This window comes from Egretta garzetta, unplaced genomic scaffold, assembly GCF_000687185.1.
Source record: "Egretta garzetta isolate BGI_Z169 unplaced genomic scaffold, ASM68718v1 scaffold64, whole genome shotgun sequence".
NCBI lineage: Eukaryota > Metazoa > Chordata > Aves > Pelecaniformes > Ardeidae > Egretta > Egretta garzetta.
Genome location: NW_009259596.1, coordinates 4,353,083 through 4,364,391, shown reverse-complemented (window position 1 = coordinate 4,364,391; position 11,309 = coordinate 4,353,083). Strand labels below are relative to the sequence as shown.

General features: G+C 42.3%; 1 protein-coding gene across 1 annotated transcript in view; it reads right to left on the bottom strand.

Annotated features, from left to right (window-relative positions):
- Positions 1-11,309, bottom strand: part of PLXNB2 (plexin B2) — a 117,983-nt gene that overhangs the window by 73,131 nt on the left and 33,543 nt on the right. Inside the window, exons 2-4 of the mRNA XM_009638163.2 lie at positions 5,331-6,435; positions 3,426-3,608; positions 747-869 (exon numbers count right to left, since the gene is read on the bottom strand). Of these exons, the coding sequence (XP_009636458.2) occupies positions 747-869; positions 3,426-3,608; positions 5,331-6,435 (1,411 nt within the window). The remainder of the gene's footprint in view (positions 1-746; positions 870-3,425; positions 3,609-5,330; positions 6,436-11,309) is intronic.

The following is an 11,309-nucleotide window of genomic DNA, read 5'->3' as shown; positions in this document are numbered from 1 at the left end:
AGCCACCACAGAGAGAAATGTCAGCAGAAGGTTACAGCTGAAGGTGAAGGAGAAATCTGGCATCCCTCTTGTCTCCTACTTGTTTTTTTTTTTCTTCCTTTCTTTACAAACCTCCATTGTGCCCCTGCCAGCACAGAGAAGGGGAACCTAGAAGAGACTGCCTGTGCCTTTCGTAGCAAAGTCCAACCTTTCCTGCTGCACTCACTCGGTTCTAGCAGAAGCTCGAGTAAAAGTGCTTCCCAAAGTTGTAATTTGCTCCATTGCTTCTTAGTTTTTCACAGCAAGACCCACAAAAACTCCTGGAGGCTTTACAGATGTATAAGTGCTTATTATGTCAGCCACCAGCATCCTAAATCCTGAAGTACTCTTGAAAAGGACCGATGGCAGCTAGAGCATCCACTGGTACCGCAACAGAGACCACACCAAGCACTAGGGCTGCCTGACCCCATGGTGAGCTGGCACCAAACATCTCAACTTCATCCTTCTCACAGACCCCAGAAGAGAGCTTTAGTGGTGAACTCACTTCCCATTCCCAATCACTAAGCATCAAAGATATAAAAGTTCTCCAAGTCACGACAATCAAGTCCATCAGCTTGGACTTGAGAAAGGTCTTCATACACACAGAGCTCGGGGAACCCCACCAAATGGGGCAACTTCCAGAACAACTGAGAAAAGTACAAATCTCAGGCAAAATTGCAGAGAAAGCGAAAGCAGACCTGGTCCTTAATGCAAAAAGGACACGTTACCTTGTTTGTGGTCATCACGTACAGATTTTCTTGGGTTTTGTCAAGGACTATGTCATTCTTTATGGGTTTGTTTAGTTCAATAGTAAGAGAGCTGTATTCAGCTGCAGTGGATGACAGGAACACCTATTGCATGGAAAAAAGAAAGGGAGTTAATGTTGCTTTTTTCCCCCAGATATCATGTATCTGCTACTAATGCAAAAGACAATAAAAAGTGTTTCTATAAATATAACAACAACAAAAGGAGGGCCAAGGAGAATCTCCATCCTTTACCGGATATGGGGGGGGGGGAAACATAGCGACAAAGGATGAAGAAAAGGCTGAGGTACTTAATGCCTTCTTTGCTTCAGTCTTCAATAGTCAGACCATTTGTTCTCGGGGTACCCAGCACCCTGAGCTGGAAGACAGGAACCAGCAGCAGAATGAAGCCCCTGTCACCTGAGGGGAAATGGTTGGCAACTGGCTACACCACTTAGGCACACACAAGTTTATGGGGCTGGGTGGAATCCGCCCAAGGGTACTGAGGGAGCTGGTGGAAGTGAGCAACCTGATTAGTTAAAGCTGTCCCCTGCTCGCTGCAGGGGGGTTGGGCTAGATGACCTCTAAAGGTCCCTTCCAATCCAAAGTACTCTGATTCTAAGCGCTCACCAAGCCACTTTCCATCATCTATCAGCAGTCCTGGCTAACTGGGGAGGTCCCAGTTGGCTGGAGGTTAGCAAATGTGATGCCCATCTACAAGAATGGCCAGAGGGAGGATGCAGGGAACTACAGGCCTGTCAGTCTGACCTCGGTGCTGGGAAGTTTATGGAGCAGATCATCTTGAGTGCCATCAGATGGCACATTCAGGATAACCAGGTGATCAGGCCCAGTCAGCATGGGTTTATGAAGGGCAGGTCCTGCTTGATTAATCTGATGTCCTTCTATGACAAGGTGACCTGCTTAGTGGATAAGGGAAAGACTGTGGATTTAGTGTACCTGGACTTTAGTAAAACCTCTGACACCATTTCCCACAGCATTCTCCTGGAGAAATTGGCTGCTCATAGCTTAGACAGGTGTATGCTTCACTGGGTAAAAAAACAGGCTAGATGACCAGGCCCAAGGAGTTGTGGTGAATGGAGTTAAATCCAATTGGAGGCTGGTCACAAGCGGTGCTCCCTAGGGCTCAGTGTTGGGGCCATTTGTGTTTAACATCTGTATCAGTGATCTGGATGAGGGGATCAAGTGCACCCTCAGTAAGTTTGCAGATGACACCAAATTGGGAAGAAGTGTTGATCTGCTTGAGGGTAGGAAGGCTCTGCAGAGGGATCTGGACAGGATGGATTGATAGGCTGAAAGGGAAGTGATTATGCCCCTTTACTTGGCATTGGTGAGGCTGCACCTTGAATACTGTGTTCAGTTTAGGGCCCCTCACTGCAAGAAGGACGTTCAGGTGCTGGAGCGTGTCTAGAGAAGGGCAACAAAGCTGGTGAAGGGTCTGGAGCACAAGGCTTATGAGGAGCAGCTGAGGGAACTGGGGTTGTTTAGCCTGGAGAAAAGGAAGCTCAAGGGAGACCTTATCACTCTCTACAACTTCCTGAAAGGAGGTTGTAGCGAGGTGGGTGTTGGTCTCTTCTCCCAGGTAACAGGCGATGGGACAAGAGGAAATGGGCTCAAGTTGCACCAGGGGAGGTTGTCAAACACTGGAATGGGCTGCCCAGGGAAGTGGGTGAGTCCCCATCCCTGGAGGCATTTAAAAGACAGGTAGACGAGGTGCTTAGGGACATGGTTTAGTGGTGGACTGGCAGGGTTAGGTTAACGGTTGGACTTGATGATCTTAAAGGTCTTTTCCAACCTCAGCAGTTCAATGATTCTATGATTAATGAAAATCCGGTGTTTACTCAAGTTCACAAATTCACATTAGGGAAAACATTTCAATTTTAAGTATATGGCATCAAAAGCAGCAAGTAAAGCATGAAAGCCATGAAAAGAAATTGCTCGCTGCTCACAATAGCTAATATTTGTATCGGGGTCTTTTGTAAATATTTATTTTAGTGCTGTAAAATTAAAATTCTCAACTCTGAGCCTTTGCGCTTGAAGGTGTTCAGATTTGTTGTCTCCCCTTATGGCAACCAACAGTTTCAGCCTCAAATTTCAAACCACGTAGTGACACATGCCTATCGCTCCCCTTCAAGCAAAAGAAGGTTTTTGGTGTTGCAGTCTTGACATTTTAACACCACAAACACGTGAATCCTTGAGCCCTACACCACACACACGTGAATCCTTGAGCCCTACACCACACAGTCAGAATTTAGCAGAGCTCCAGCCTGGGCTTTGTATTGCCATCTCTATTCACTGAACGGCCAGAACGATTACAAAATGAAAAGTTGCTCTTGAAGTACTATGGGCTTGAATAGAGATAAGGCTAGAGCAGCTGTTAGATTACCTAAGGCTGTTTATACAGTAGGCATCTAATCCCTTGGGAAAAGTGTCATTCAGGCGATGCTAATTCAACCTGCGTATCGGATAGCTGAGGTACATCAGAAATAGTGTGGGTTTTCTTTGAAATTAAAAATACCAAGCTCCAAGAGAATTTGCTCCTGATATGCAATCTTATAAATCCCATTTACTTTTAGAGTGGAGGTATGCTATCGCCACAGTTCACGACCTCTTAAACACATTCGTCTTTTAAGACTGATTTGTTACCTTAAGAATTTTACCATCTGATGTTCCCAGAAAGGCCACGGTATGCCCGTTCTCCACAGCCACAGTGACAGCAGTGAGATTCATCCCTTCTTTTTGTAGCACTGGCTTCTCTATAACACCATTCTTACTTCCCCAAAGGTACGGCAAGTGTTCGGAGCCACAGGGGAAATTTTTGCTTGCATTCTAATAAGGAATAGCAATACAGAGCGATGTTAAACATTCAGATCACTAATTCCTAGCTAAGAATGAAGTGCAACCCTATTACCAGACAGTATAATACCCCTCAGACATAGAAGAGCAGAAAGAGAGAAATGGATTGTCTGGCCATTTTCCCCCAGCCAACAGGCAGCAATCAGAAAGCAGCCTGCTAATTGCAAACTGCGTCAATGCTTTCACTTTCCAGGAGACACAGGGAGAGAAATTTCTTTGTTTCCATTTCATTATAGCAACACAGTTTTAAAAATAACCATTTTGTTTAATTTAAATGAACATGTCATATAGATTGGGTTGACCAATTTTGTGTTGAAGACTATTTTTTTAATGCTGTTCTGTTTGTTAATTTGCTGCTATCCATAGAAAAGCAGCCCACTGGCAATCGTCTCATGAACTTCAACACATTCCCCCTTCACTATGCTTTAATCCTGAGCTGCAGGGAGTGCCACCAGAAGGAAGTTCATTCACACCTTGCCTTTCCTGCTATTTTTGCTAACGAGACTGTCTTTCTGATCTGAAATCCACACCTCCTTTTTGCCAGATGTCACGGCCACTCCACTTGTCACATTCAGGATTTCTATGATGCTCACCTCAGATGTAGGGTACTGCAGTGAGTAACACTGGTGTTTGGAAGCAAAGAGTGTTCCTTTGGCTTCTTGTCAGTGATAGCGACCCACTGTGTGGGACAGGGCTGTGGTTTCATGAGATGAAGGATTCTGGGTCAATACCAACATAAGGTATTCCCATGCCCTATCTCTTCAGCTGTTCACCCCTACCCCTGGACTGTAGTGCAGGACTTCTCAAGCTGTGCTCAAACAGCTGCTTATGCAAGTGTGTAACTTGCTCAGGTTGGGGAATTAAGACATCCTCCTAAAAGCTGGCTGAGTTATTTTTAAGATGGTTCAGCTCCTCAACCCAGTTTAGGGTTGGCTGCAGTAACAAACGGTATGCACAAGTAGGGCTTGGGAATAGGTTGAATGGTGTGGGCAAAAACATCATAAAAGTCAACAGAGATGCTGAAAACTGCCTCTCAGAGGTGCAGTCATAAATTGAAGAACAGTACCTGGAGGGGTGTAACAGTGCCCTCCAAAAACCTTATAGCCAAGGTAACGACAAGCCATAAAAAGAAAAGGAAGATGGCCGTCATGCCATGGAAGTATTTTGAGCCAGAGCAAAATATGAACACCACCTGAATATAAGAAACATGCACACTTCCGGTCATCTGAAAATTCAAATTCAAGTGAGAAACAACACTGAACTCCAGATATCACCTACAAGATTCTTAATACCATTTAAAAACATTACAAATATGTTGGCTGAGACCAGAATTGTCTATGGTGATCATCCAGAAGCTGATCATGGGCATAACAAATCACTGCATTTGACTCAGTAATTTCCCTACTGGGAGGAACCCTTTAAAAGAAATGCATTTATGAAACCAATATTCATCTTTCAGAAGACATCAGGTTTTTTTAAAAAGACTCAAAATTATGACTGTCTTGCCACTTCCCGCTTGACCTGTTCCACAACTCCCCCAACCACATTCCATTTCTACAGTGAATCCAGCTATTGAGTTTTTAGTCATCTGATCTCACTATAGTTCAACTCAAAGCCACCCAAACCCATGCAGTTGTATATTTTCCACTAATTCTAACACACATTCTAAAACATCAGTTTTAGATCTTATATTACCAGTCCATGTAATGCACAGGGGTTTTCTGGTGCAAAAAGTTTGTAAAATGAGCTGGTATTCTTTTTAGTGTAGCAATCGTTCCGGTTTTTTTCCATCTTTTCATTGATGTGCCGCAAGGAAAACACACACATGGCAGATTTTAGAGAGCCATTATCTTTGTTTACTTTACTGAAGAGTGCAAGAAGAACTTTGTCATCTGAGAGAGCATCCGTAGTTTGCTGAGCCATGCTCTTAGCCAGCTCTTCTCCTGGGGTAGAGACGTAAGCAGAATGACAGTGGTCATATGCACCATCATCATCTTTGCAACCCAAGTCCATTTCAAAGTAGGAATAATAATGGGCATCATCTTTGCACAGACGCGCAATCAGTGTGCGGTTACTGACGGGCTGTTTCTCTTGCTGATTAAAAATAAAATAAACATACTTTTTATCCTCAAAGACTGCTACAAATTGTTGTGTGCTTGACAAGTGATAAGCTGACTTAACAGCTGCTGAGTCTGTATACATTTCAAAAATGTCTTTTCCATCCCTTTCATAGAGCTGCCGAGTGCTGATTATTATCCCATTATCATTTGGTCCATTCCCTTTCCCAACAAACAGCACTCGGTCATTATTCAAGGAAGTGATCAAGCCCACAGTTGATACATTCTCGTCATTGCTTGCCACGAAGGACTTTTCTCCGCTACTGTCTATGTAATACTTCTCAATGCTAATGTCTTCTAGATCTCTGATGGCACAGATTCCCTTGAAAAGGCTTCCACACACCACAACTGTTTTATCCGCCTTGTTCAGCAACAGCAATTTGTTATAATTGTCAGTCAGTACTGCCTCTTTACATTGATTTTCATCAATGGGAGGTGTGCACTTTTTGTTGTCCTTTCTTGGACCTGTTTCTACAGACTTCATTAGCTCCAGGTTTTCTCTAAGCTGATACAGAGCATTTACCACTCCCAGATAGATTATCCCAGTGTCATTATCCACTGTTAGGTGGTTCAGTTCTGTAGCACTCTGAAAAAACTTCAGTTCCTCATTTCTGGATAAGGTGATGCAAAAACAGCTCAAAATGCCCAGTGTCCAGATCCATAAAGCCATTTCTATGCAATACCTAAAAGGGAAAGAAAATAAGAACATGAGACATACTGAAAAATAAAATCTACACAAAATTCAGCAACATGAAGGGTTTTTTCTTTCATGATTTCAGACACAAATACAGTTATCCTTATGCATGTGTAGACATCATGAAGATCACGGAAAGCCTCAAATCCTGTTAATTGCCTAGCAATTTAATATGTTGGGGAAGGATTAAACAAGGTCATATGTCTAATTGATTATCATATAACCAGTTAGTTAAGCAATTCTGTGCTAAAGCACAATGAGAACAACAGGCAACTCAAAACAACGTAGAGTGCCAAGAAGTGGTAGTGCTTCTCCAGATAGTTTCATACTGTGTGAATTATTTATGGTACAGGTTTTAAAAATAAGCTGGAGGATCCCAGTGTTTCAGGTGGCTCCTCCTTAATAGAAGGGGAGAATTTACATGAAAATGTTTGAGCCATTTGGTGTTGCAAGACTTTCCTCAGAAAGGAAAAAACCCTTCCATTGACTACTAAGTCTGGATCTGGCTGCTGAGGCTCTTCCAGAAGGTGTTACACTAATCCTTCATCAATGTGAAGATGGAAAACAGTAGACCCCTTAATATGCAACATTGCCTTTGACTGCTGGTATGAATTACAGTCCAACAGTTGAGTCACTCACTTGAGCACTGCAACTTAATAGTTTCAAATCTGACTTAAGAACATCACTGAAGAGTTTTATGGGCTTAAGATTCTGTTTCTGGGGTTTTTTTTCCAGAATTTTTACTTCCCAAGCAGATCATCTGGCTGTTTGGAATTAGACAAAAGACCTTCTGAAACTTCTAGGAAGGGCTCTAATATTAACCTGAGGAGTTAAATGAGGAGGCAAGTCCCAATTGGCTTCCTAAGCACAAAACATTTTGTCAATGCTTTCGGCAAATGTTTAGTTCTGAGAGCATAAAACAGAAGGTGGCATGCTTGGACACACTGACGTTAGGCAGAAAAGATAAATACTGTTTGGAGGAAGTACGGAAAAATAAATATGATCCACTGTATTTTCCTTTTCAAAGTTAGCCATGTGACTCCATAGTCTGATGAGGAAAGAACCTGTAAACTTACAGGGAATCTCACATTAAATCTGAAAATATCTGGAACTGAATAGAAAAGAAAAAAAATTTAAAAAACAGAAAAGACAAGAGAAACACTTAACAAAGTAATCTAACAGACGAAAGCCTTGTACGAGGAGGAAAATATCATAGAATGCCAAAATAAGGAACTGAAAAAACAAAAGAAGAACAATAAAAATGAAAATAATAAAGGAACCATGCTCCCGGGTCAGATATAACTTCTGTATTGGCAGCAGCAATAGGCCCTGATGTGAGATGGGATGTGACAGAGAATTGCCCGAATCATCATTTATACTGGGTAACTAACGCTAAACATCAACAACCGGGCTGCAAAAGTTTGAGCAGGGAGGGAAGGACTCTTGTTGTGAGCACAAGCCATCTGCCAGCTCCCCAAACCACCCCGGCATCGCCAGCAATGCCTAAAGACAACTCCTGCCCTCCAGCATTGACTGCCTTTTGCTCCTCTACGGAGCAAATGCATGTGCAATGGTGAGAACAGCTTTTCTAAAAGCACAGTGATTCTAACTTCTGAAAAACCAAAAACCAAAATGTAACTCAGGGTAATAACGGAGGCAAAATAAAAGGCTAACTTCAGTCTTGTTTTGCTAAAGCTCTTACCATGTACCAAACTGAGTAGCTAACTGTAAAATGAGGTCAAAGAAGAGACAGTACATTACTGACAGCACAAGCCTGGCTTCTAATGATAGGCTGACCTCATATGGCAGTGACCAAGAAAAGGCTAAGAATTATAACCCATTCTTCAGACACACAGACTTCAGCACATGCCTTGCACTGTAATGAAGTGTTGGACCTCTCTATAACAACCTTAGACCTGCTCTAAGGAACCCAGAAGAATTCTGATATTATTTGTCAGAAACTCCTCTTTTCTTCCTGCTCCCAAGGACCTCAATTTTCTAAACAAGCTTTGATCCCAGCCTGCAACTCTGTTGCTAAATGGTATGTCTTAATGCATGTTATCTAGTTTCAAATATTTTCCCTTACAGTTATCTGCAGTGAAATAGAAAAACAGGTTGACATACCACTGCAATGTTGTTTCGTGAAAGTTTTATCATTCTACTATCTATTGCACAAGGATCAAACGCCAAAGAATTCAGAGATCTTGTTCCTGTTTTTCCCACAAGGTAATTACTGTTAGATTATTATCATCTCGGCTCTCAGTCAAAAATAACGCCATAAATAGCTATACTTATAAAATATGCCTCGAATGAACAGAGAGTAATTCCTTGTACCTTCATTTCTGTACTTGGTTCACCTCCATGTCCATTTACTTCAGTGGATTAATAAAATATTTTGTCCATTTGTGGCACCCAGCTTAATGACACAGAGGCTGCACTTGCAATGCACCTGCCTTCGTCCCACGGGCAGAAGGAAGAGTCTTGCTGGTTCATGCCAGAGCCAGGATTTAAGGAAAAGTACATTTTGCACCTCTAAACCAGACTCCAACAGCAGTAATTCCTCTCCCTGTACAAAAATGGGTAATGCTTCCTCCCTGCTATTTGCTGCCTTGTTTACTTATCAAATTTGTTACTTAACTTGTTCAGAACGACATGCATTCTCCATTAATTTTGCCTTTTATTTTTTGGTATTTACTCCCTGCCACCCGAGTCTCATGCCAAACACCGTCGGATTATCTCAGACCTCCCTGCAATGTTCTCTGTACCTACTGCATTCATTTCCCTCCCCTCTCCTCAAAGCAAACAGTACACAAAAATTAAATATGCTATGGAAAAGATCCAGAACTAAATTCCCATGCACTTCTCAAATACCAGGCTTAAGGAAAGAGAAAAGCAAACAAAATGAAATGAGATGCACTACAACCACAGCTCTGTCTCACCTGAGCTTAACTGAATCGGGAAGTAGCAGCTGGGGAAATCCTGCTATGACCAGGTGATGTGGTGGGACCTACAGGGCTGCTATTAACACAGGTGCCCTACTGAGTTAGGTGCTATGGAAATGTATCAAGGAACAGCTTCCTGCTGTGAAAAACTTCTGTTTTAAATGAACAAGGCACAGAAACACAAGAGAAAATGAGTAAGAAGCCCAGGCTGGAGCATGGAATTTGAGATGTTCAGCACGGTGAATGTATTTCCAATGGCTTAATCACATACTTTAATTACACATGGGCCTGTGGGGCTTACTCAAAGTCATGCCCTGGTACTGAGAGCTGACATAACATCCTCTGACTTTAGTTTGTGCTTAGTTTTAAGCCCTTGTCAGACTCAGGATAAAAGAAGCCCAACAGAGCAGCTGATCACATAATTTTTTTTTCTTTCTCAAAGTCTTGTCTCCATCCTGCCTCTTGCTCCTTGCCCCCCTGCAATATCATTTGAATCATCTTTATCACTCTCCCATCAAGATTACCTCAATTTCCTTTTCGGATTCTTCCCTTTTTCATCATTGATTTCCCTACCCACTCCCCCCATCTCAAAACATACTCCTGATTCGTATACCTTACAGACAACCAAACGTGATTTCAATGAGTATCCTAGAAGGATGGCAGTAATAATAAACACACACGCAAAGCAGAAAAAAATTATTACAAAAAGGTGTGTGTTAATTAAAAGGAAAATGTGGATATCACACAGCCTCTCCCCAGTCTCTCAGAGACTCTACAGGTGACAAGGAAAGTGGGATGGCAGCAACTGAGCACTTTAAAAGAAACCTGCCAAAAAAAAGCGTCTTGCGGCTCACCAGAAATATGAAACTCTAGAATTTAAGTGCAGGAAAGGCAGAGCACCCAGGAGAACACTCCCTACAGGGGAACTGCCATGAGGTGACACCATGTTGGAATGACACAGCCACCACAGCTCTGCCCTGCTGCTAGATCAATTTTAATTTAAGTACCCATACCTTGACGTCTTTCTACTCATGCAAGACCAATAACCTTAACTAACAGTCAATTCTTCAAAAGGCATGCAGAAAAAAAGAGCATCTATAATCTACAAGCACAAAGTGAGTTTCAAATTGACTTCACGCTATTATAAATACCCTTAAGAATTAGCATGACCAACATGCTGACATGGATGTGGCAGGTGTTTTCCTCCTTCACTGCACAATCCTCTGCTGCACCTGTATACGGGAACCTTCAACTTTTCAGCCATCCCCAGACACTTTTCTTTAGCCTTCAATGTAATTTTAGCTTTAAGTTACTTAATTTCTTACATTCATTTCAGATGAAGTGAAAGAACAGGACAAGAGGAAATGGCCTCAAGTTGCTCCAGGGCAGGTTTAGGTTGGACATTAGGAAACATTTTTTCACCAAAAGTGTTGTCAAGCATTGGAACGGGCTGCCCAGGGAAGTGGGTGAGTCCCCATCCCTGGAGGCATTTAACAGATGGGTGGATGAGGTGCTTAGGGACATGGTTTAGTGGTGGGATGGCAGGGTTAGGTTAACGGTTGGACTTGATGATCTTAAAGGTCTTTTCCAACCTAAACAATTCTATGATTCTATATTATGATTCTAATACCAAATTTTGCCTGAACTTGGAGTAACTGAGAACTAAAATGAGTGCTATTCCCAAAAGTGATGGACAAGAAAGTCTTCAGCAAAGGAATAATCTCACCAGTTTAGCTTCTGTGGTGTTCTTGCGCTTCACTAACCATATACATATAGTGAATTAAACTCTGTTACCTCAGCCAGCCAAAGTTTTGTCACTTGAAATTCTGGGTCTAGAGAAAAATGTTTCTGCCAGAAGAGGCAGCTACTGATATGCTTTAACCATATGGGATGCAGAGAACTGTGGTTCTCCTTGCAAACT